This window comes from Fundulus heteroclitus, chromosome 14, assembly GCF_011125445.2.
Source record: "Fundulus heteroclitus isolate FHET01 chromosome 14, MU-UCD_Fhet_4.1, whole genome shotgun sequence".
Taxonomy (NCBI): Eukaryota; Metazoa; Chordata; class Actinopteri; order Cyprinodontiformes; family Fundulidae; genus Fundulus; species Fundulus heteroclitus.
The window spans coordinates 27,675,023-27,700,814 of NC_046374.1; the positions used below are offsets into that span (position 1 = coordinate 27,675,023).

General features: G+C 40.5%; 1 protein-coding gene across 10 annotated transcripts in view; it reads left to right on the forward strand.

Moving 5' to 3' along the window:
* The window catches only part of dysf (dysferlin, limb girdle muscular dystrophy 2B (autosomal recessive)), a 107,686-nt gene that overhangs the window by 65,405 nt on the left and 16,489 nt on the right, over window positions 1-25,792 (forward strand). For 4 of the 10 annotated variants that reach the window (XM_036146653.1, XM_036146654.1, XM_036146657.1 and 1 more), the window contains 8 exons: window positions 2,450-2,509; window positions 10,341-10,352; window positions 11,997-12,095; window positions 20,265-20,393; window positions 20,523-20,678; window positions 20,756-20,847; window positions 24,939-25,109; window positions 25,226-25,368. In XM_036146653.1, coding sequence (XP_036002546.1) covers window positions 2,450-2,509; window positions 10,341-10,352; window positions 11,997-12,095; window positions 20,265-20,393; window positions 20,523-20,678; window positions 20,756-20,847; window positions 24,939-25,109; window positions 25,226-25,368 — 862 coding nt within the window. The remainder of the gene's footprint in view (window positions 1-2,449; window positions 2,510-10,340; window positions 10,353-11,996; window positions 12,096-20,264; window positions 20,394-20,522; window positions 20,679-20,755; window positions 20,848-24,938; window positions 25,110-25,225; window positions 25,369-25,792) is intronic. The other 6 variants (XM_036146655.1, XM_036146658.1, XM_036146662.1 and 3 more) reach the window with 2 other exon arrangements.

The following is a 25,792-nucleotide window of genomic DNA, read 5'->3' on the forward strand; positions in this document are numbered from 1 at the left end:
CGCGGACACAATGAGAGCGACTCAACCCGGCGATAAATCTGTGGTTCCTGCTGAATGCTCTTCATGTCTGCCGATTCTAACCAGAGGAGGATTTAGAAATCTGTAATTTGGAAACAGCTGTAAAGCGTAACAGCTGGTCAGCATCCTCGACAACAAGCAGCATTGTTTTTGATCCGTGCAAAAAAATGGCAGACTTTTATTTGCTGTTGTAAACACATTTGAGACCTGATGTTTCGTTTATTCCTCACCTGTTGGAGTCGCTACAGAGCGATTGTGTTCGGAAGAAAAGGCCTCTTTACTCTGAAACAGTCACTTCAGCGGGCGAAAACCAAAAATAATCCAAAAAAATAACTCTTCAGTCACACTTCAAAGCAGACTATATACATCTTCAGTTCAGATCTCTAATTTACATTTTCATAAGGCACAATTAAACTCAACCAAAGTGAATCCAAGTGCTTTACAAAGCAGCAAAATACAGAAAATGTGGGTACAACAAAGTGGTAAAAGAACAATAAACTACACAGATTCAAACAGAATCTATGAAGTCTCTTTCTTAATAAAAAGGTGAGTTTTAAACGGTATGAACGGTAAAGATGTGAAGAAGTTAACAAGGTTTGAATTATTCTTGTTGAACAAAGAGCTCTGAAAGTTGTCTGGGTGTGAACGACCTCAGATGGTACGTGGTTCTTCAATTTCCCTTAACAACAATAAAAAATCAACACGTTTATTTAAAAAAATAAATAATCATTTATCCTTTTTTTTTTTTACTTTCCTTAAATCTAGAAGTTTGCAGTTATAAATAAATGTTAAGGTACACTGTATAGACTGATCCTGTTTAAGGTTAAGGTGACCAAAATTATTATCTAAATGCCAAATGTCTAAATCAGATTAATAAGATTACCATGCCTTCAATCAATTTGGACAGCGAGGGTTATAATGTCATGGCTTTTTAAACTTCTTATTGGTTAATTCTCAACATTTCTGCTTCATTGTGTGATGTCATGGACAGGTCTAAGAAAACCAACCAAGACATAATAATAATAATAATAATAATAATAATAATAATAATAATAATAATAATAATAATAATAATAGTAGTAGTAGTAGTAGTAGTAGTAGTAGTAGTAGTGGTGGTGGTAGTAGTAGTAATAGTAATAATAATAGGAATAATAGTATTAATCATAATCCTTCATTTGTGAGTCACTTTTTAATTGTAAAAAGATATCAAAGTGTTACAGGATAAAGCAATAAAAAAGTACAAAATAAAAACACAATGAACACAATAAACTAAAGAGTAAAAGATTAATGGGAAATGCAGGTTCAAAAGGGAAAATATCTAAGGACAGAGTTGGGCCTCCACAACAACTTCCTGCTACCTGATGGAGCAACGTGGATCTGTTCTAATAACTATATGCAATTATAATCAGCACCAGAATGGGTCCAGTCATCGTAGCGTTCAGGAAGGGGCGGGTTCTGTGTCCTAGAGAGGAACGTGTTCTGATGTCTTAATCCACCCCAGAACTAAAGCAGAAGTCATCATCCACAGTGAAAGGAGTCCTGTGCTCACATGGGCTGACAGGCCACTCAGCAAGGAAGAAGCCATCATTTCAAAAGGAACATAGAACGTTAGATTACAGATTGTAAATGCATTCAGTGAGAAAGATAATGTCCTTGTCTGGAGAAAAAAAAAAGTATTCTCAAGCTTGCAACCACGAGTTTGCTGCAAAACAGACTGTAGCTCTTAGTAAATCACAAGGTATCATGAGAGGAAACGACACCGTGAAGAAACATTGAAGCAACATCTCAAGCATGGACACAATTTGGTCTTCCAAATAGAAAATAATCCCAAATTAGCAGGAAGATCTGATCTTAGTCCCACAGAACATCTTCGGGCAGAGCTGAAAAGGTGCGTGATGATGGCCGACAAACCTGACGCAGGTCCCGCAAACTCTTTGTGAGAAGCTATTGGGAGGACGCTTTTGACCAGGTTATACGGTTTTGAAGGCAATTCCACCAATTCCAATTCCTGGTATTAAGCAGATAAAAATAATTTTGGTCATCCTGACTGACCTGAAACAGAAAACATTTAGTCCGATTTATTGTCAGACAAGGAGGGGAAAAAAAAGATTATATGTCTGTTGATACAGTGTATGTAACTGTATACATGTATACAGAGTGACGATACATTACAGAGATGCTCTAAATGTTGCAGATAAAAAGTAAAAACTAATCTAGATTCGTGTTTATCAACTTTGTATCAAACTTTTCCACCCTCACATTTTGGTGGGTTGTGTGTGGAAGCCTCAGCTCGTCGTTTTTACGCTGCGTGTAACAGCGATGTGTTAAAGGCTCTAACGGTGATGTTGTGTCCATTCGTAACCGTCTAACCTAAAAGTGTGTATGTTTTCTGTGTGTTTTTTTGTGTGTGCTTTTGCATGATCTCTTCTAGTCTGCGGACGGAGCGAGCTCAGCTATCATTAACCTCTCAACCTCTAGCTCCAGCCTTCATGTAGGTAACATACTCATCCTTTAACACCTTCATCATCCCGTGTTCATGTGTCTCATTCTGTGCCCATTCATTTACAGTAACTCTTGTTTTCACACCTGTCTCATACACTGCAAAAACAGACCTAAAAATAAGCAAAATTTTCTTAAAATTTGTGTGTTTGTCCTAGATTTGAGCAGGTAAATAAGATTATCTGCCAATGGAATGAGTATTTTGACCCCTAAAATAAGATAATTAGACATCCTACACTTGAAATAAGATGACGGAGATGGTTTGTTCCTATTTTAAGTGCAATAATCTTGTTCCATTGGCAGATAATCTTATTTACCTGCTCAAATCAAGGACAGATACAGTCATTTTAAGAAAATGTTACTTATTTTTAGTTCCGAGTGTAGTTGGGATTTTATGAAGCAGACCAAGACAAAGTGGTGCATATTTATGAAGTTGAAGGAGAGCAATAAATTATTTTATAACATTTCCTTTTAGAAATAATCGTTTGAGAAGTTTGGCTTTGCCTGGATCCCCCCTCCTCCTTCGCCAATACTTTGTTAAAAAACTTTTAATATATATTTTTTTGGGTTATGTTTCCACCAGCTTTACACATCTACAGACTAGAAATATCTGTGCTTTTAGATGGAGAAAGTCTGCGAACATTAATTTCAAGTCATGTCACAGATTTTCAATTAACTTTAGGTCTGTGCTTTGACTAGGCCATTCTATTCATTGGATCTCTGGTTAAGTATGTACTTTGTCCTGCTGGAGAACGTACACCTCTCAAGTCCTTTGCAGCCTCTGGCGGGTTTTCTTACAGGATTGTCCTGTTTTTAGCTCCAATGAGCCTCCCCACAGCATGATGCTGCCTCCACCATGCTCTGGTCATGTGAATGGTGGTTTTATGCTGAGATTTATCCACAGCTGGGCTATATTTCCTAATTAGATGACTCCTGTTTGATTTTATTTAGGGGCGTCACAGCAAAGGGGGCTGATTCGAAAGGATACCACATGTTTCTGGTTGTTTTCAGTGAAAAAGTTTTTTTTCCTTCTCCATAAATATGTGCCACATTGTCTTTAGTTAAGGCCTTAAATCCCAACAACAAACACTGAAGTTTGTGGTTGTAACGCGGCTAAACGTGAAGCACTTTTGCAAAAAGGAAGTGTGCACGCTGTTGTATCATTTTCCGTGTATTCAGATCTGCTCTCGCTGGCAACAAACAGAGAGGATTTCTTCGTTTCTTGCACTTGGTCTGGTGCTGTGTCAGAAATGCACACCAAAGTCTTCTCCGACTGAGACCGATGGATGTCACTGGCTCGGAGGGATGAGGACTGATGTGGAAGGAATGCAAGGGGAACATTTTGAACTGAGAAATCCGGGTTTTCGGCGAGCGACACGCTCCCATCCCTGCGGTCTGAGGCGAAATCCGATCGGTGATTTGCAAAGGAGACCTCGCTCCTCGCTGCATTCTCCCATTCCGCTTCTCAAGCCAGGTCAATTTAGAGACTAAGCCTGACCCGAAGCAGACTACAGCACGCTCTCATCCAGTAGTTCCTCACTCGACAGTAATTGGGAGGGGGGGAGGGGAAGGAGTTATTTCTTTCTCTCCAAACAAAGATATTTGTTTTATTAAGGGGACAGATATTGAAACCACTCAAATTAAAGGCTCGGCTTTCTGTCTGCTCGGGGCCAAAGTCAACAGAGCTGCTATAGATCCTCTGTACCGCAACTCCCTGCGCGCCGACAGTTACCGCAAGGAATAAATGAGAGAGGGTTAAAGAGGGAGAGACTGACGAAAGGAGAGGCAGGAGCGACTGAAAGAATCAGAAATGGTTTGAGTGAAACGAGGGGAAAAGAGGGAGGTAATGTCGCATGGCACCAGCGAAAAGAAAACTGGCCCCCTTTATGTTTGGGTCACGACCAGAAAAAAGTCGAGCCTGATGATTACCAGATTACTGCAGCAAAGTGTACTGCGGAGCCGCTTCCAGTCGGATTTGGTTTCGGCGTTGGAAAAGTTTAAGGGGATCAGCTGTCAGTGGCATCACGACTCCGCAAACGGGCGTATCTGAGATGGAAAAAAATGTCACCTCTCATCTGCAGGATGCGAGCTTGATGACAGTATCTATCGGGGATTTTTGTTTTCCCCTTCTCCCACAAGGAAGCTGCATTAAAGCCTATATTTTCTCCACAGGTGAAAAAAAAAAAAATGCGGTCAGACTGCACCTCTCCATTCCCCATCAATTTTCATCAAAACTATTCGGGTCCTGTGCCAACAAGCAGTCAGATCGGGTTAAAATCCCACTTTGAAAATGCCGTAGTTTGCCTCAGCTTCCATAAATCCTTTTCTGGCTGCTTTCGAACCCGAGGAACTAACCGACGTGGCCCCGTGCCAGGCGACGCTGTGGCATTTTCTTGTTCCTGCTCGGAGGAGAAAGGAAAGGCCTTTCTAATGACACTGTGACCAGAAACAAGATGTCAAAATAGCTTACTAAATCATTATTGTTTTTCTTGTTCTGCTAATCACAGCCACAGACTGATGTAAGCTGCTGCCCTCCTCCAAAACTCTGAGCGCTGCACATAGTTTCTGGCCAGAATGTCATTCAGATGTGTCCGCGGAGCTCTGGGTGGTGCGTTGCTTTTGAAAGTCCACTGTTAGGCATGTGGCTGACTGTGAGACTTTTTAAAAAAATAAGATCTATGGTTAAATTGTTTGGTTAAGCAGAAATACTCAAGTCTCCCTGCAAAGAAAACACCGTCTTAGATGAGCAAAGCTTTAAACTACAGCTTTAAAGCACACAAAGGCATGGACTGAATAGGAAAAATAACCCAATTTGTCATCAGACTTATATATTACTACCACAGGCTGATATAATATAATAAGTCCCCCTCTGCAAGTTCTAGTTGCACATTAAATATTGGATTTCTTTTAAGTTCAAGAATCAGCAGCGGTCAATCTTGCTCCAGCATGACAAGGTTTATTTCTGGCTCCTTGTGCATGCAGTGGTATTTTATGGTATGGAAAATAGCAAACAGCTTTTTAAGGTAGAGAATCTTAATTTCATTGAATTTATTAATTTTCATAGGGACAAATGTTAGGAATCAAAGAATCATGCCCTTTAACCTTTATGGCCTTAATTAACTTGCAATGTCTATTGTTAGTTGGACCATTGGCTTTATAAAACACTAAAAAGTACTACAAGATTTGATATTGACACATAAAACAAAATAAAAACATAAAAGTCAAACAAAACTCTTTAATAAAAGAGTACATTTCAATTGCTGAGGAAGCAGCCGGTGTATATACAGCTGACCGAGTGAGGACGCACAGAATGAGGTGTGTTTGGAAACTGTGGCTGAATATTGCAGCTGTTAGGCGAGTACAGCTGAGAGCTGATCCCCAGGAAACGACATTGCTGCTTTCTACCTTTACTGGTAGAAAAAGGTCATGCCTTGCAGAACAGGAAGGATTATTCAGAGCTGCAAAGAGGCAAGCAGCGTGAACACCTACAAACAAGTGCCTGCCATGTTTTCATTGTGGTCCACATCTGTAGCAATGGTGGGTTTTCTATAGGATATATATATATATATATATATATATATATATATATATATATATATATATATATATATATATAAAAAATCTGGTTTAAAACAGGATGCAGTCATGAGAGTAAAGTAAATGTGTGCTGTAGAAGGGACAATATTAATTGGGAAGTTTCACTGATTTCTTAGGCTACCCTTTTTGCAGTTTATGACGGAGAGATGCAAAAAGTTTGAGCTCCTACTTCTAAATGAAAAATGCAACTTCAGCAACATGCTTCACGCGAGAAACATTTTGTGTGTGTATATTTAAAACATAACTCCGGTACAAAGGACAGGCTGGGCAGCAGAGCAACAGGGAGAACGAAGTCAACAGAAGAAACCAGCAAAAATCTAGGAAAACCAGTGAGCTTATATACTGTGGGGAGGTGTGGTTTTAATTACATGGTCTACAGGTGCCAATCAGAGGATAATGCTGAGAGGGAAGGGGAAGCAGGGAGACTGGATGTATGAATTTAGATGGGAAAATATAGGAAAAGATGCCACAGTAATAATTGTTATGGTAGTTGCCTCGGAGATATATCTTCTACAAGTTGTTCACAACTGTGGTTTTACTGCACCTACTTAGTCCTCTCTGGTCAAAATAGTTCTAAAATCAAGGTTTCCATTAATCAAATTAATTGCTTCAGATGCTGGAGCACATCTGCTGCAAGAGATGCATTTTTTTCCCATCACTATTCAAATTGGTGGTACACATCAAACATTCACCTGACAGGTTGATCCAATGCATTTTCAACAGGTCTTTGTTTTGTCCTCAGTACTCTTAAAAAAAGAGACGTAGAAGTAGAAGAAGTAAGAGGCTGATGAAGTTTTTCTGTATGAAATTTCCATCACTGTAAACTAAACCTTCTCTTCTACCAGTTATTGCCAAGTAGCTGAAAATACGGTCCATTTTCTGCACCTCAATATGGTTTTCTTAAAAAAAAATGCTCCAATGCGGCACGAGACTAAAGCGGCAAATGGAAACATAGCATTGGGAGTGAACCAGTTCTGTGTAATGTCAGTCAGTGATCGCAAAGGAGAAATTTATTTATATGAAAGATGCCACAGATTTTTGCTTGAGGTATTGTGCTCTGCCTTCAAACCACAAGGAAGCAAATGACAAAAACAGGCCCAGCAGATTCACATTCTTCACTCTAAACTGGGTGCTTTTCAGCCACTCAACCAAAAACCTGTGCAGATTTTTAGCAGTGTTTATTATTATTAGTATGTCTGTCACCTGAAGAGATCTTTAGAGAAAGTGACAGTGAGATTTCTATTCATTTAAGCAACACTAATAAATAGGAGTTGGACAAAATTACTCCACAATGATGCGTGAGACTAAAAGAGTAACTCCGAAAACAACTTCAAGTTGTTGCTACGAAAGGTGGTTCTAAATGCTAAAGTATACTTAGTTTTCCTAAGATTGTATCAAGTGTCTTGGAAATGTTACTTTCTAATGTGTCCAGTAACCCAGTAATGTGTACAGACAATAGCAAATTTAATGATGCGATAAATGTGAAGAAACCTCCTTCTGTTCTTACTTTTTCGCAATACATAAATGTTTCAGATCATAAAACAGGTTTTTAAAGCAGACACAGACAACAATTCATTAAGAGGAAAAAAATGCAATCCATACCAACCTGACCCTCTGTGAAAATAGTAATAGTAATTCTAAACCTAATAATCGGCGTGGTTGTAGACACTGATGTTAAGTATTTGACCTTGTGGAGAGGTTTTAGCTCACTCGTCTTTGCAGAATTGTTGTTATTCTGCCACATTGGAGCGTTTTGGAGTCATTCAGGAATGGCGTTGCTGTTTTGCTTGGAAACCTTGTTTTGGTGCATAACCCTTCTAATGGCTGGACATTCGCCGTCAGGGTTTTCTGGTTAGAGAGCAGAATCCGTGGTTCAATCTCACTACCACCACTGGGGTTTGACTCTTGGTTCTTTCTCTGTTATTCTAGCACTAGATATAACAGGACTTTTGTCGTTTCAGTTCACTAACATGATTTGGTGTTCTTTTTGGTAAGCCTGTCCTGACACTCTCCCATGAATGCCATTTTGCCCTGTCTCTCTCTTATTGTTGGTTTATGAACTTTGATCTTAACTGAGAAAAGTCAGGTCTGTAGTGTTTTAGATGTTGTTCTGGGTTCCCTTTGACCTCATGGATGAATCCTTAATGTGCTCCTGGGGTAATTGTGGTAGGTTGGGCCCTCCTAGAAAGGTTCACCACTGTTTTCTCCAAAGCATTAGAAATGGTCTCCCATATATGTCAATGACTTAGTTTCTCACCTTTTGTTGAACTTCCCTAGATCAGGGTGTTAATGTGATGTTTTTTAAAATATATTTGACCCTACTTCATGTTGTCAGAGAGGTTCTGTTTAAGTCCACAGGTTTGATACTGCAGGTCTGGCACTGGTGGAAATTGAGCTCGGGTTTCCAATAAAATCTAGTTTAATGGGTACAATTCATGACTTAAAAAGGGGTACAATTGCAACTTTGACATATGGACAAGTTGCTTTGCATAGCTTTTTTTCCCTTAATAAATGCATTAACTAGCTGTTTGCATCATCTATTGTCATCGTTGTCTGATAACAAAATATGTTTGACATGAAACATTTAAATGTGACAGAAAGTAACAGTTCAGGCAACCACTACTTCACACAAACGCAATTACAAAGGCTCGGACGTCTCCACATCAAATAGGATTTCGTGACACGTTGGTACACCTGTTTCTAGTTCACCGTCCTTTTTTTTTTGTGCCCGCTCTGCCGTCGACGGAGAACCTCAGCGGTTTCCAGACCTTCTGACAGTCTAAAATGCTCAGATTGAAATTGTAATGTTTCGTAATTGGGTGTTAAACTGGGCCTTGTGTCTCGCTACAAAACAAGCGGCAACAAATGAAGAAATCTGACCCGACCGCTGACCCCGCAGTGGATGGGGTTTCCCCATAAAAAGCTTTTATGAGGCAGCTCAAAGCTCTTATGTAAATCCCGCCGCTCCGCTCGCAGCTCTTGGCAGTGCCAGTCCGCGTCGGTTACCCTGGCTTTCCCCGCGGGGCATAATGATTGGCTGCAGACCACACCGACACCCTGGACCAACCGCGTGTGTGCACGCTCCCTTTTTTCCAGAGCGTGTACTTAATCCATGTCGCGGCCTTGGAACGCTCCGGCGACTGCTTCAATCTGTCTGAGCGTAGCCTCGCGGACTCGAGCGAACACGCCCTGAAACGACGGCGGGCGAACGCTCGCGCACTCTCTGGCGCCCCTGTCATCAGCGTTTGGCACCGGGGCTGCACACAGAGGGCACATTAACGCGCAGCAGACGTGCCGGGGCCTCAGTCATATGCGTGCGCTGAGCCCCACGTGCTGCCCTTTTTCCACGCCATGACACGGTGCTGCTGCTTTGGAAAAAAAAAAAAAAATCAGGAATTTCATAGTGTTCCCTGCCCTAGTTGTTGCTTCCAAGTGATTGTGTGTGTGCGCGGTTTAGTCTGCGGGAAATACGAGAAAGGGGATTCCGCACAAAGCTGCCGCCATAAGAGCACTTTTGTTGTACGTTAATGCACAGAAAGTTAAAGAGAGGTGCATGCGTCACTGGTTTGAGTGTTCCTTGGAGGGTTCAGTGCTGCAGGGTGGAGACTGATTGCATTTAAATGTGAGGTTTTTTTTTCTTCTTCTGTTTATAGGCTTGTTTCATTCTTCTGACACAGCCGTAATCACACCAAACGACAGGCTTTATTGCTTATTTAGCGGTTAATGTTGCCAGTGTGAGCAGATTATTTTGTAAATTTGATGCATGAAGCATCTTTGCAGTTTCTTACGTCCCCGTTTGATGCGAATGATCGTTATTCATCTCACATAAAATGAATCCAAATGACAAGCATCCAAGCCTTGGCATTTCAAACCAAAGATCTGTGTTTCACCCTCTGAACAGAAGGACATTGTAAGACCTCGCCATGACTCATAGCTGTAATAGTAAGACTTTAACAACCTTTACTTTCATGCCAGCAGTCATGTTGTAATAGAGTGATCACTTCATTTTTTTTCCCCCCTTTTAATGGTGCATGTTTTATTTTAGACTGAAATCCTTAACTTATTACATGAATGAGGACTCAAGATATCTGTTTAGAATGTGTTTGGTTTTATTGTGTTAATGTGTGGCCCTGACACTATTAATGGCACTTTTTGGGTGTTCAGGTTGGGATGATTCTTAATCCCTTACGTTTTATTTTCTCTTTTACTGTTAACACGGACGCTAGATGTTACAGTGGGTAAGTCTGTCTGCAGATTGTTCTTATTCTAGCGGTAACACACGGTAAAACAACAGTGCAGGATGTTCCTGCGTATGTAAGAAAGATTGATGGAAGTGTTTGTTAAATGCTTGAATTGATTGTTTAGTTCTGACGTACGAGCTGTCAGCATCTTACCAGAATTGGACGACATTAGGAGTGATTTCAGTTTGAACAATCAGGGAATAATCCACCATGAAATTTTGGAGATCACACTTACTGCTGCACTGCAAAAAACTGACCTAAAAATAGGTAAAATGTTCTTAAAATTTGTATTTTTGTCCTAGATTTGAGCAGGTAAATAATATTATCTACCAGTGGAATGAGCATTTTTACCCCTAAAATAAGATAATTAAACATCCTGCACTTGAAATAAGATGATGGAGATGAGTTGTTCCTATTTTAAGTGCAAAAATGTTATTCCATTGGCAGATCATCTTATTTACCTGCTCAGATCAAGGACAGATGCACTCATTTTAAGAAAATGTTACTTATTTTTAGTTCCGTTTTTGCAGTGTGATGGTAAGACACTGACAGTTCATAAGTAGCCAACAAAATTGGTTTAAGAGCTCAAAGTCAAAACTTACTTTATAAACACGAGGGGCTATAGCCTGTATTTGCTTTCTATGATAACCCAGAACAATAGTGGAAAAAAACAAACAAACAAATATTACATGCAAAAAACAGCTCAATAGTTATGGAAAAACATTCAGAGCAAAGCAGAAAATGATCCTCTTCATCTATAAACACACTGCAAAAATGAAATTGGTGCATTTTTCCTTGATTTGAGCAGCTAAATAAGACTATTTGCCAATGGAATAAGAGTTCTGCACTTAAAATAAGAACATATCATCTCCATCATCTTATTTCAAGTGCTGGATATCTAATTATCTTATCTTAGGGGTAAAAATACTAATTCCATTGGCAAATAGTCTTATTTAGCTGCTCAAATCAAGAGAAAATATACTAATTTTAAGAGAACTTTACTTACTTTTAGTTCCCTTTTTGCAGTGCATTTATATTTATTTCATTTCTTTTTTAAAATAATATGGTTCCTCTGGTGCGCATATTGACTTTTCATCCACTTTTTTACCTCTTGCCATTGCAGTGTAGCCCATTTCCATTGCTTCAAATCTCCATATACCATGACCTTAATGCCATGGAGCCACCAGAGACAGTTTTTAGTTGTGTTGACGTGAGTTGGCTAACTCCGTCTTGCTATGTGATCACTGGAAAAATCCTGGTTATTTCTGATCCTGGCGCTCCACAGCTCCACGAAGACAAACACAAGTTCATACGAGAGTTTAAATGTGTTTGAAAAGTCAAAGATTGTTAAAGAAGTTCAGCTTGTCAAGCAAATTTAGACACGATGATTAACCGAAGCCCAGTTGGACCGAAGACATTTTGGTGATTGAGGGGATGTCAGTCAGCAACACAGTAAGGACAAAGTGAGGTTGAATTCAGATCTAAAACCCCAAAATGTGTATTTTGGATCTATGAATATTTAGAAAAAGGAGTCAAATCCGACTTGCGTGTAAGACAAAACAGACATTGTACTAGACAACCTCTTTAGTACATCACCTTCCCTTTATAGGTGATGTTTTCTGACTGAATGTTTGATTTCAGGGCGAGGAGTCCATGGACTGGTGGAGTAAATACTACGCATCCATCGGAGATAAAAACAAGTGTGGCACTTACCTGGAAAGAGGCCTGGACACTCTGAAGGTGAGGCTGTGAATGGAGTTAATGGGTAGATGTAGAGAAAACGCCTGAAATTAAAACGATCTAAACACTGTACGCTTCAGTTTTACTTCAATGTTTTTAAAATGCAGTGATTGAAAGTATCTAATCATTGGTCTCAAGGTACAGAATCGTCTTAATCCTTCTTGTCTGAATAAAGGGGATCCCTCAAAGAAAAGCGTGAGAATTTTCTTTAGCAGACGTTTCTGGTTTCAGTCATGATTAGGATGCCGCCCTTTTTGCTTTTTTGAAGCTCATACTGATTAGAAAAGTGTATAAAAAGTTACGCGTCTGCTGACAAAATAAACAGTCATGTTTAATGGTCCGATCACATTCTCTATAAATAAAGCTAAACTCTGACTTATGGGTTTAGAGATGACACATAAGTTAAAATCAGGCTTCTTTGTTCCCCTTTCTTTATAAAAATGACCTGTGCTTTAATGTTTTTCTAATCTACTACGGTCCAGGTTCGGTGATCCTGACTGAATTGTAGCCTCACACTGCAAAAAGGCAACTAAAAGTTGAGTGCATTTTTCCTTGATTTGAGCAGCTAAATAAGATTATTTACCAATGGAAAAAAGATTGTTTGCACTTAAAGTAGGAACAATTCATCTCCATCATTTTATTTCAACTACAGGAGATCTAATTATCTTACTTTAGGGGTAAAACTACTAATCCCATTGGTAAATAGTCTTACTTTCCGGCTCAAATCAATGGAAAATTCACCAATTTCAAGAAAATTTTACTTACTTTTTATTGACTTTTTGCAGTGCAGTCAGTTTCCATTTTCTTCACTGCAAAAAGGCAACCAAAAGTAAGTAAAATTATGTTGAAATTTGTTTATTTGTCCTTGATTTGAGCAGATAAATAAGATTATCTGCCAATGGAAAAAGATTTTTTGCACTTGAAGTAGGAACAATTCATCTCCATCATTTTATTTCAAGTGCAGGATATCTAATTATCTTTTTTTAGGGGTAAAACTACTAATCCCATTGGCAAATAGTCTTATTTTCCTGCTCAAATAAATAGAAAATACACCAATTTCAAGAAGATTTTACTTACTTTTAATTGACTTTTTGCAGTGCAGTCAGTTTCCCTTTTCTTGGCAGACAGGACCAGCACCTGGTCTGTTCTTCTGTAGAACCATCTCCTTCAAGGTTCAACGTGCTGTTTGTTCAGAGATGATATTCAGCACACCTTTGGTTGTAGCACGTCTTTCTTTGACTTCCTGTTGCCTTTCTATCCTCTAACACCCACCTACCCATTCTCACTTGACCATTTCTCCAACAACGGCTGATTGTTTTCTTACGTTTTGGACCGTTCTCCTCAGACAGGAGACGTTTTTTTTTTTTGCGTGAAAATCCCAGTAATTCAAAGTCACTTAAATCATCTTTCATTCTCATTCTGATAAATGCACGCGGTTGCTTGTTGTTAAGCAGGTGAAGAGGTGGATCTAATACAGCAGTTGGTGAGCACATACTCCCTATAATTTGCTCCCTGCCATGTTTTATTCTGCTCGTTGGCTACAAAAAGTGGTTCTCATGCTCTGTCCTCAGACGTCCTCGTGACTCATCGATGCAAACGCTTCCTCTGATCACAGCAGTGGGACGGTTTTAAAGGAAAAAAGGCCACTCTTTGATGTCATCGAGGCATAAAAGAAGCGATCACAGTGTCTGCTCTTGTCCCCGGAGTCTCCTCTCCCACGTCGCCCACGCTCTCGTCGACCTTTTATCCGTTTTCTCTCGGTCCAAACGGCGACCTTTCCCTCCAGCCGGACCTGAAGCAGATCTCATATTGCTCATCTGGTGCCCGAACTGGTGATTTATCGTGTCAGAATGTGGCCTTTTGGATTTTTTTTATTATTACAATGTATTTTAACCTCCAACCTTTCCCTCAAAAGCAGCCTTGCATCAACGCTGGAGTTTTAATCCTTGTCCGCCTCTTTAGCGATAAGATTTAGTTCATTTTATGTCGATGTAAACTACATGTCTAAGTGTTCTTATCGCTAGCCTTTTACTTTTAGACCGCTACACAGACCTTGAAATAAATAAATTGTTAAAAAAGATTGGAGCAAGGCTTATTCTAAAAGCTCAAACATTGCTGGTCATTAAAAAAACTCCCATTCAGATTTCTAATGGGTGTACTTTATTCTAATGTCATCTGCCTCTACCAACTGGGGTTACAGAAGACAGAACAGAGACACAACAAGAGAGACAAAAAAGCACAGAAGCACACATTGATCCAGTAATCTGTTCAACATTAGATGGTAATAGCGGGTGATCTGTCTTCTCTGGATGATGTCACAGTTAACAGAACGTCAGACCAGGTGTACCTTCTATGAAGAAAAAAGAGAGAGAACAAAAAGTTAAAAGCTGAAATGACAATAGTCATTTCAATGTAATGCTAAACTGGAGAACAGTAGAAATCAGTAGAGTGAGAAAATTAGACCCTGATGTCCTCCAGTAGCCTAGGCCTATAGCACCATAACTATAGAGGTAGCTCAGAGTAACATGAGTCACTCTGACTATAAGCTTTGTCAATAAGGAAAGTTTTAAGATTAGTCTTAAAAGTAGACGGGGTGTCTGCCTCACGGACCAAAACTGGGAGTTGGTTCCACAGGAGAGGAGCCTGACAGCTAAAGGATCTGCCTCCCATTCAAACATTGCTGGTCATTAAAAAAACTCCCATTCAGATTTCTAATGGGTGTACTTTCTAATTCAGAAAGCCTAAGACTTGTATATGTCCTTGCTTATTAAAAGTTTTGCAACACGCCAAAACTTTTGCTTCAAATGTTACTTGCCTGATGGAAAAAGATAAAAAATAAAAATAAAGGCCAATGAGCTGCTGATCCCATTGGTACCTGGCCTCTTTTTCACCCTCTCCTTTCTCCTCCGTTCCCAGTCAGCTTGTTCCAGGACCTCCTCGTTATTAATGCCTGACTGAACTTTGTCTCATGTTCCTCTGATTTATTCAACAAGCTCTTTACCCCATAAACTCCCTCTGTCCCAGGAAAGTGAGTTGTTATTTCCAACCTTTACCTTTCTTTAGACCAGAGCTGCCACCTCTTTACTCTTTGTCCGCCTGCTGTCTGTGATTTCCTCCACCCTTTGGCTCAATTTGGACGGGCACCGTGGTTCGAATGGCAGGATTCTGATCAGAACCCCACAAATTAAAACCTGGACATCCCACGTCCCAGAAGACGTAAAAAAAACGAATTGTAGGGGAGGAACAAAACATAATCTATGTCAGAAGTTTACGTACACTTGCCATAGCCACTGATATCCTATCATTAATGGGCTTTTAAATCCCAAATTGTCCCTCTGAGACAAAAGGAAATGGGTGGATTGATGGATGGATGAATTAGAAACTATTAGTTCATGCGGCTCACAGAGAAGAGCCAAGTGTCTCTAGGCGAAAAGTTTTATTTTCAGCCAAAACAAAGACTTGAATTCAAGTTGCTCTCTGCAGGGACTTGACTAAGACTCGTGGTCTGAGACTCAAGTCTTAGAAACAACCTTTATTTCATGTAATTAGGAGTGACAACCAGCCGTCATCGAAGCCGTGGAGTGCTGCACTGACAGCTTTTGTGATGAATAAAACTATATAATAATGTGAATGGCTTAATTTTTAATTAATAGCTAATAAAAAATAAACATTAATAGACATTATTTATCTCAGACATCTTATTCTGTTGCTGTTCAGATAGCGGTATCATTACAAAGACGCCATCTCTTATTTCAAAATAAAAGGACTTTCTGTCCTGTTTATACGTTCAAAGCAATCTTTTATTTACTCACTACATGACGCCTCAGTTGTTGTGCTTTATAGTCAAGTTAGTCAAGTTTAATCCTATAGCACATTTCAGCAGCAAGGTGGTTTAAAGTGCTTTATGTCATGAAAACATAGAAACATGAGAAACACATTGAAACAGTCACTGTCTGTGAGACCAGTAACAAACATTAAATATTATCAGGTGAAAACATCAGTACTCATCAAACATGTTGGTCAGTGTTCCTGTTATTATGGATCTAAAGCAACTCTATAAACAGGCGGGTTTTCAGGAAATCAGTGTTTCGGCTGCAGTTTTCTGGGACTTTGCTCCTGATAAGTGGAGCATAAGATCTAAATGCTGATTCTCCTTGTTTGGTTCTGCTTCTGGGTCTGCAGAGTAGACCAGAACCAGAACATCTGAGTGGTCTGGAGGGTTGATACAGCAACGACAGGTCTTTATTGTGTTTTGGTGCTAAGCTGTTCAGTGATTTATAAACTAACAGAAGTATTTTAAAGCCTTTTCCCTGAGATACAGGGAGCCAGTGTAAGGACTTCAGAACCGGGCTGATGTTCTCTATCTTCCTGGTTTTAGAGAGAATATGAGCAGCAGCGTTCTGGATCAGCTGCAGCTGTCTGATTGATTTTTTTTGGTTAGACCAGTGAAGACACCGTTGCAGTAATCAGTGTGACTAAAGATAAACGCATGGATGAGTTTCTCTAGATCTTGCTGGGACCTCAGTCCTTTAATTCTTGTATTTTAAAGCGTACCTTGGAACATGCTTTCCATTTGGAATTGACAACAAAGGATTTAAAATGTAGATTTAGAACATGGTTTCATAATCATCTGACCATAAAAGATAATTGTTGAAAATCCATGTGTTAAATTAGGATTAAAGAAAACAGTTCAGCATCTAATGTCCTAACCTTTGCAGTTGGACTTTGGACAGGAGACTTCGAATCTGAGCTGGACTTGCCCCTCATAAAATTCAGACTTTCCCCTCAAAAAGTTTAAACTTTGCTTGGATTTGGGGGGAAAGACTTGAAAGCTTGAACTTCCCTTTTGAACATTGGAGGCTTGACTTGGTAAAGATGACTTGTGAAAAGTTTTCCCCAAAATCTAGTTCTAAAGCAGTCGGTCTAAAGAAACTACCAGCTCTGCTGATATTTCACTTTATTCATCCCCTGATGAATAAACTGTGTGCACTAAATTCTTGTTTTCACCCAATGTATAGCTTTATATTGTATAATTATTGCACTCTCCATCATAAGTTAAATAAAAACATGGAAAGGTGAAAATAATCAAACAATAACGAGGGTGAGTGCCTTTACAACAATCATGCTTTGTGTCACTTTTTCATACTTTTTTGTTGGTTTTGTTTTGGAGTTTAACATTTTCAGAATCTGCCTGTGAAGAACTTCTCCACTAAAGCTTAAATTCATGAATGATCCCTTTAAGGATAGCGTTATCTCACACATTTTGAAACAGAGAAAGTAATGTCATAAGACTCTGGTGATAGTTAACAGTAGGATGACGGTCTTGGTCAATTCTTTACCTTCTTAATTTCAGTCTTTCCCTGTCCAGCTTCCAGTTTAAGCCTTTTTTGACAAAGACTGAGTTGTTTTTTCTTTTTTCTTCTTTTTTGGCTTCATTTCTAGACTCGTACACTCACTTGTGCGACTGATGCAACAAACATCCCTAATGAAAACAAATGAACCGTCTCGTAGTTTTGACACAAAGCCGTCCCCGCCCAGCTGCGAATAACAGCGCAGACGGTATCTTATGCCAGCGTCAACGTCCTTCAGGCGTTTCTGTGTGTGTTCGCCTTTTGGCTTCACTTTAAACCCCAAAAAGCCTTCAACTAAACTGCTAGTGCTCATGAAGGACGACCTATGAAACAATGTGGGGGGGTTTCTTGGAACCTGCACAAGGACTGTAGTGAAAAATGAACAGTTTAGACAAAAACACTAAAAGATTAAGGTGTTTGTGGCGCTTCAACTGGAACTGATCACAACCCGTCTTTTCTTGATGTGTTAATGCACAAAATACCTCATAATTAGGTGTGAGGTAAACATTTTAAGGCATGCAAGTATTTACAACAATGGCTTAAAATTTTGTTGAAGTCTGTCAAGCAGCTGTCTACTCATTACGCACTCTTTCAGGAGTGAATGTTGCAAGTCCATGACTGAATTCAATCTGCTGGGTTTCTTTAGATAGAAGAAGTTTTTAACCAATCTGCCTGGATGATTTGAGTCAACTGACTTTGTAAAGCGCTATGAGATTAACCTGGAAAGCTAGATTTATAATGTGTAGCACTCTTAGTTCAGTTCTACACATGATCAGTCTGGGACTGCTCCTATTGAAGTCGTTCGGGGGTAAGGAGGGACCTTCAGCAGAACATTCCCACGCTGATTGGGTGAAGTGACACCTAGAGCCCGCCTACCAAAGGTTGGTTTGAGCCAATCACAGTATCAAATTAAAATGTGGTAAGCAGGAACAAATGTCTTTGCCATCTAAAAATTCACAGCGATGGTCAACCTGTTCTTTCAACGATGAAACAGATGTAATGCTTATTTTTTCATTGTAACTGTATGTCCCTAACCTGACTCTCGCCAGATGTATTTTGCTCCGCCTAGCTCCACTCACATCCATCTGGGACATCTACCATAGAGAGTGATTTCTTAAACCAATTTTATTGTCCAGCCAATCAGGACGCAGGGCTGGAGTTTCATAGATGTGACGTCGTGGAGAAGCGACCGTGACGTGAGACTGTTTTGATTCAGACAACAATGGCGGCTCGCATCGAGGAAGCAAGCGTTAACATTGATGCTGCTATTTCTTCCGTGTTGTCCAATCTACCTAATATTGTTTCATTAAAAGAACATCAGAGAACGGCTCTGAAGGCTTTTGTTGGTGGAAACCATGTTTTCGCCCTTCTCCCGACCGGATTTGGCAAGTTTTGTTTTCCTGGTCGCGCCCGCGGCGGAGCGGTTAGCGCTAACTATGTTAGGAGGCCTTTAGTCCTCGACGCGGTCGGCCCAGGATCAACTCCGACCCGCGGTGCTTTGCCGCCTGTCTTCCCCCCTCTTCCTGTCAGCTCACTGTCAATAAAACGAGTGCCTCTAGAGCTGCAAACACATAAAAAAAAAAAAAAAGTTGTTGTTTTTTCCTGCGTCGCTCTCACAGCGTCACGGGTTAGCTTCGGTCTGAGTGGTAGAAATAGCACGTTGATAAAGATGACAGACAAGTGGCTTATCCAATTATATGCAAGGATTTTTGATAAGGCCCAGCCTTCAATATAGGCAATTCCTATGGATCTGTTCCAGATGGATGTGAGTGGAGCTAGGCGGAGCGAAATACATCTGGCTAGAGTCAGGTTAGTATGTCCCGCCTTGGGGCGGCAGTGGCGCACCAGCTAAGGAGCTTGTTCTGTAACTGGGTTGCTAGCACGATCCCTTGCTCCAACCGTCTCAGTGGTTGTTTCCTTGGGCAAAACAATTTAAATTTCTACATGTCTGCATGTGAATGACTGAATGTAATGTGAAGCAGTTCGGAGGCGCCTGGACTTGGTGAAGCTCTATAAAAGCACAGGCTATAATGCTGCAACGTGATTCGCTGGATCACGTCTCAAACGGTTGAGGCAGGGGTGGGACAAGATGGATTGTCATGCGTTTGTGAGATGGGTCTTGAATATTGAATTTACCACAGGCGGACACCTAATCAAGCTGCAGAAACATCTAAAGGATGCTCCATGGAAACCTGAGCATGATAGACTGTGAATATTTGTGAATATAATATGTCTATTACTCTCTGTAAAAGTACCAAAATAGCTAAAAATCTGTTTTCTGTTTGTAATAACCAAAAAAAAAAAATACTATACTTAGATTTGTTTTGGAATGAGTTTGTGACAGAATGTGGAAAAAAATGCCGTGGAAACTTTCTGGTGAATGTTTGTCTTACAATCTGTACGACCTGTAACTTTATTATTGTTATTTTAAAATGTCTCCCTTGAAATGTACAAAGTGTAAAAAAGAAAAAAAAAAGATAAACTTGAGTCATGTTTGAGTTTATGGGGGAAGAAAAGAATGATTTCTTTCTTCTGCCTGGTTTCATTTTTTCCACTGTCTTTTCTTTTATAACTCAATTCAACATTTTGATGCTTTAATTCCAGCTTTTTTTAATCTTTAGTCCTTTTTTGCAGCTTTTAGATTTCTCTCCTATCTTTGCTCCTTACTTCGTACTTATTCATTTCTTTTACTTTAAATCTTTAAATTCAGTTCCACCTCCACATCCTGTTTTCTGCCGCATCCTTCTTGTTAAGGACGTTAAATAAAGACCGGATAAATAATGAGAACGATCTTACCTCCCTCTGGTTCTGCTCTCAGGTGTACGACCGGGAGTTGGAGAAGGCCGAGGAATTCGAGGGTCTCTCTGATTTCTGCCAAACGTTCAAACTGTACCGGGGGAAGACTCAGGATGAAGGAGAAGACCCTTCAGTGGTGGGAGAGTTCAAGGTAAAAGCTAAAAAGCTTCTTTTCTCCCAATCCCTCACATTTGGCACCGCTCTGATCAGCTTGTTGAGTCCAACCACGTTTTATCTCTGTGCAACATTCAGCTTTACTATTTCTCTGTGTTTGGATCAGGGTATGTTTAAGATCTACCCGCTGCCAGACGACCCGTCAGCTCCTGCTCCTCCCAGGCAGTTCAGGAAGCTTCCCCCCAACGGCATCGAGGACTGCTTGGTCCGGGTCTACGTCATCCAGGCTCAAGGGCTGCAGCCCAAAGATGCCAACGGCAAGGTGGGTCTTTGACACCCCGATCAAAAAGCAGATTCATTCACGACTGAATAAAAGATGTAAACGTCTTGTCCTTTCAGTGTGACCCTTATGTAAAGATCGCTTTGGGGAAACGGACCGTCAGCGACCATGAAAACTACATCCCCTGCACGTTGGACCCTATCTTTGGAAAGTACGTACTGTACTGTCCCTTCGCTCCGTTTACGGATGAAAGAGGAAGTTCAGAGAGGAAGACTCCCTTAAAGGAGATCCTCTCAAAGACGCACTGTTGGGACAATATGGGATTATTTTAGGTCGGCTTTGTCAAATTTCTTTATAACCTATTCCTCCATCCATCCATCCATCCAGCCATCCATCCCCTCACCAACCTATTCCTCCATCCATCCATCCATCCATCCATCCATCCATCCATCCATCCATCCATCCATCATCCATCGCCTCACCAACCTATTCCTCCATCCATCCATCCATCCATCCATCCATCCATCCTTCCATCCATCCATCCATCCATCCATCCATTCATCCATCGCCTCACCAACCTATTCCTCCATCCATCCATCCATCCATCCATCCAATCGTCCCTCACCAACCTATTCTTCCATCCATCCATCCATCCACCAACCTATCCATCCATCCATCCAATCGTCCCTCACCAACCTATTCTTCCTTCCATCCATCCATCCATCCATCCATCCATCCATCCCCTCACCAACCTATCCATCCATCTATCCATCCATCCCCTCACCAACCTATCCATCCATCCATCCATCCATCCATCCATCCATCCATCCATCCCCACACCAACCTATCCATCCATCCATCCATCCATCCATCCCCTCACCAACCTATTCATCCATCCATCCATCCATCCATCCATCCATCCCCTCACCAACCTATCCATCCATCCATCCATCCATCCATCCATCCAGTTTGTTTTGTGTTCAGGTTCTGCATTTCTTGTAGAAATGTATGTTTTAAATTCATGGTTATTTATTTTATTTACACTGTAGAAATTGGCCAAAAAATAACTGACAGCTTGAAATTGAGACTGAAATTGAGACATAAAAACTTATAGGAGCATTAATATCTAATATTAAATATGACAGCTGAACTACAGAAACACTACAGAAACGTGGCCTCTATAGTCATTATAGAAAATATGTATTCTGTATGTATACAGTGGCTTTTGAAATAAAGGTAAAAAGGTCCTGTTTAGGGAGCTTTTGCAGGAGAAAACCGTGCTCTGGTCAGACATGCAATCCAATATATGTGGAGCAAACTAACGGTGTACATTTATACATTAACATTACCAGACCTTCACCATGGTGGAACATGGTAGGGGCAGCATCATGTTTTGGGGGTGATTTTTTTTCAGCAGGGAATCTGGCCAGAGTGGATGGAGAGATAGATGAAGCTAAATAGTTTTCTTTTCGTGAAGAAAACCTGTTAGAGACCCTTTACAATTATACACCACGTTGTGTCAGCCTGTCCCGTTAAACCCTGAAAACACGCATTGAAGTTTGTGGTTGTCAAGTAAAAAAAAAATACAGGTAAATTGAAGGGGTGTGAATACTTTCAGAAGGTGCTGGATAACTTTGCCACATCTCACCTAGCTGTGAACTCTGTCTCATTTAATGTGTTCACTGGTGGGTGGATTTGCTTTTTCCAGCCCAAAACATTACTCAGATTCAAGGCAATCTTTTCCATGAACACATCAAACATGTTAACAATGAGCCACTAATGACTGCATTTATTACATCACCTTCAATAAGCTGACAGATTTATCTTGAGCTCGTTAATTAGTCGCTATGTGGTGATTTCCTCCTCTTTTTATTGTTTTGTTTCTGTGTTGTTTTCTTGCCAGTAGGGGTCAGTACACACAAACCCATCAGCAATCTGGACCGAGCTGATCAGAGGCACATTGGAGCTCTGAATTAAATACCAAAGCTTTGGGATCATTCTCTTTAAAAGCAAAATTGTGATTTTAATTTGATAAGATACGATAGAAAAACACTTTATCTCACTTCCATGTCAGTATACATCTCTCTAATTTTATTATAGTTAATATTTCCATAGCACATTGCTGTTATGTAAATGTGTTAAATGGCTGCTTCCAGTCAGATTATCTTTAAATCCTGTCCTAATCTGTATTTACTCAGGTTTACTTAATGATCCTTCAAAGTATGTCTTTCGACTTCGGCTTCTCCTTCAGTTTCCTCTTTGAAATACTGTTGTACAGAGTAAGGTTAAAACATAAGAAAAAGTGTCAGGTCTGATAAGTTATCTCCAGCAGGTGGGCTTAACCTAAAGAAATTAAAACACCTGTCTTCAGTTTATCATTGGTTGTAATAGTTTATTGGACCCTACCTGTTTTGGGCTAAAAATCATATCCTTTGTCTTGCAAAATGTTATATTTTCGTGTTTTTATTCATTCAATAAAAGAAAAGGGAGCAAAATGTCTAAAGGTCCATTTCAAAGTAGCTTCTTCCCTTAATTGTTATATGTCAACACAAGTTTAGACCATTATATTTTAGGAGGCTTTATGTGCCTGAATGGCTCATATGTCAGGTATTCCGAACACAGTGAGGCACTGGATGAACAATAAGTGAAAAAGTAGTCTAAGCTCCCTCAAAAACTAGCTTCGAAGATTCAATAACCACAGGAATGCCACATGTGGCTGCGGTGAAGGGGTTACCTGGAGTCAAACCCACAACTTGCCAGAAAGCTACTCCTCTAACTGAGCCAAAGTTTACACAAGTCCCCTTTACATTCAAATATATCGCAAAATATTTTGATGTATCTCTAAAGCGCTGCTTTTCTGTAAATCTGATAACATAACACACAGAATTTGACCTCTAGCTAAACCAAGTTTCAATGGATTTTCTTTCTTTCACAACAACAATGGTAACATTGCTTTTAAAATTAAATAAGATCTCCTCGTAATGAACTCATGCTATGCCATGCAGATGCTCTGTCTGCACTGATGAAGAGTTAGTCGCCTTAGTCTTTCTGTAGTCCAACCTGCTTTCTGATTAACTCTGTACATTCACTGATAGATTGTGTCTACATTTAAACTTTCATCCTAAGAAGGTAAGGCATAAATGAAGCACAACCTCCCCCCCCCCCCCCAATGGTCCTTACATTGGACCATTCTTTGAATTTTACACCCTCAATCCTAAAACCAGACAGATTGTACAAAATAAGAGCACATTATATTCAAAATGCGTGCTTTGTTGATGTGACAGGACTTGATGTTTCACAAAATGAAACCAATCTCTTTACAAATAGAACCCTGTTGAACTCGCTTTTAAATACACCAACATACGAGGCAAGAGGAGAAACAGTGACCGCAGCCTGGATAAAGTTCAATCACGTTCCTCACATGAAAATCACAGAGCAGCTCAAAATAGCATAAACAGGATACAGTACAGAAATAACTGAAACAAATCGGACAGACCAGAAGCATGCAAAAGTATCCCTCCGTTGTGAGGTCCAGGGTAAAAAGTGTGTTCCCGTGCCCGCCAGCGAGTTTCTAGGTCTGCTTCAGGCTTTTTATTCGGTCGGACATGCCTGGAAAACCCCTAAGGGTTGGTGTCCAATCGGCTTCCTGATTAGATGCCCGACGCACCTCAGACGACTTCCTTTTGATGCAAACGAGCTGTGCTTCCACTCTGAGTTTCTCCCAGATAAAGTAACTCTTCTTCAGGGCTGAGTGTCTCCACCACTCTGAAGCCCATTTCCTTCTTCCACTCTGATCCATATCCTATGACCATCGGTGAGTGTTGGGGCGTAGTCGGACTGGTAAACTGAGACCTCTGCTTTTCCTCCTTCACCATGACAGAAATGAGCCACGGCCTCGCAACTACAGGCAAATTCATGATCAATTCGTGCTGCGTCCTGCCGCAACTTCGTTTTAAACAGTAAAGTGCCATAATAAGACGGCAAACGATGCATGATTTCCTTTTGCCTGAGCCAAACACTCACCCCTGACCCAGAGGAAGAATTTCACTTATTTCTTGACCAAAAAAAAGATCTAACTAGGTTCTTAAAAACTCTTTGTGGCAAATTTTTAGACCCTGCCTGGTTTGGTCTATTGTGGCGATATTTCAATACAGTCAACTACGTCCAATTGGGAATATTCCCAACTGTACTGTTTGCTTTCTTATGCTGGCAGGACAGGACAAAAAATCCCCAAAAACAAACAAACCCTGAGACATCCACAGGCTGGCGCTTCAGTGAAAGCTGTTTTTTTATTTCCTGCAGGATGTTTGAGCTCACCTGCTCCCTCCCTCTGGACAAGGACCTGCGGGTGATGCTGTATGACCACGACATGCTCACCAAAGACGAGAAGATCGGAGAGACCGTGATTGACCTGGAGAACCGCTTCCTGTCCAAATACGGAGCGACGTGCGGCCTGCCGCAGTCCTACTGCGTGTGAGTAAACGCGCCGGGATTAACTGTGAAAGAACAGATCGAACACCTCGTCCCAGTTCTGCCACACGCATCTGTATGTTCTTCGTTCTGACTGATGTTTTTACGTCTTATATCAGATCAGGGGTAAACCAGTGGAGGGACCAGCTGACACCCAGGCAGCTGCTCTGCAGACTGTGTGAGCGACGAAACCTGAGGAAACCGGTGTATGAGGAGGACGGCGTCCGGTTCAGAGGACAGAGATACACGGCCGCAGACCTCGGTGAGTAACACTGGGCCATTATTGCCAAAATAAACAGCAGAAGGACTTTATCTGTTTGACAAATCACTCTAAAAACACAAATCCCACACTAGTGGGTAACATTATCACACTTCTTTACAACTTTGCTTCTGTTCGTGGAGGTTTGGGAACATCTTCTGCTCTAGATGTAAAATTTGCAATGCTGACTCTTGTCTAAATGTAACAATGTGGTTAAAAAGTGAAAAGACAGCTGTTGGATTGGGACGTTTAAACGGGATAACAAAGTCTGACCTTTGTGGTTTTTATTTAGGTTAAAAATTGCCGAGGCCTACGGGCTGAAAAAGTAATATTTCAATGTTAAATTGCTAAGTAAAGACAAGGACCTGCCAATCTTGAACAGCCAACAACAAAAAAGATCTCCATGGACATCCATTGTGAGTATAGC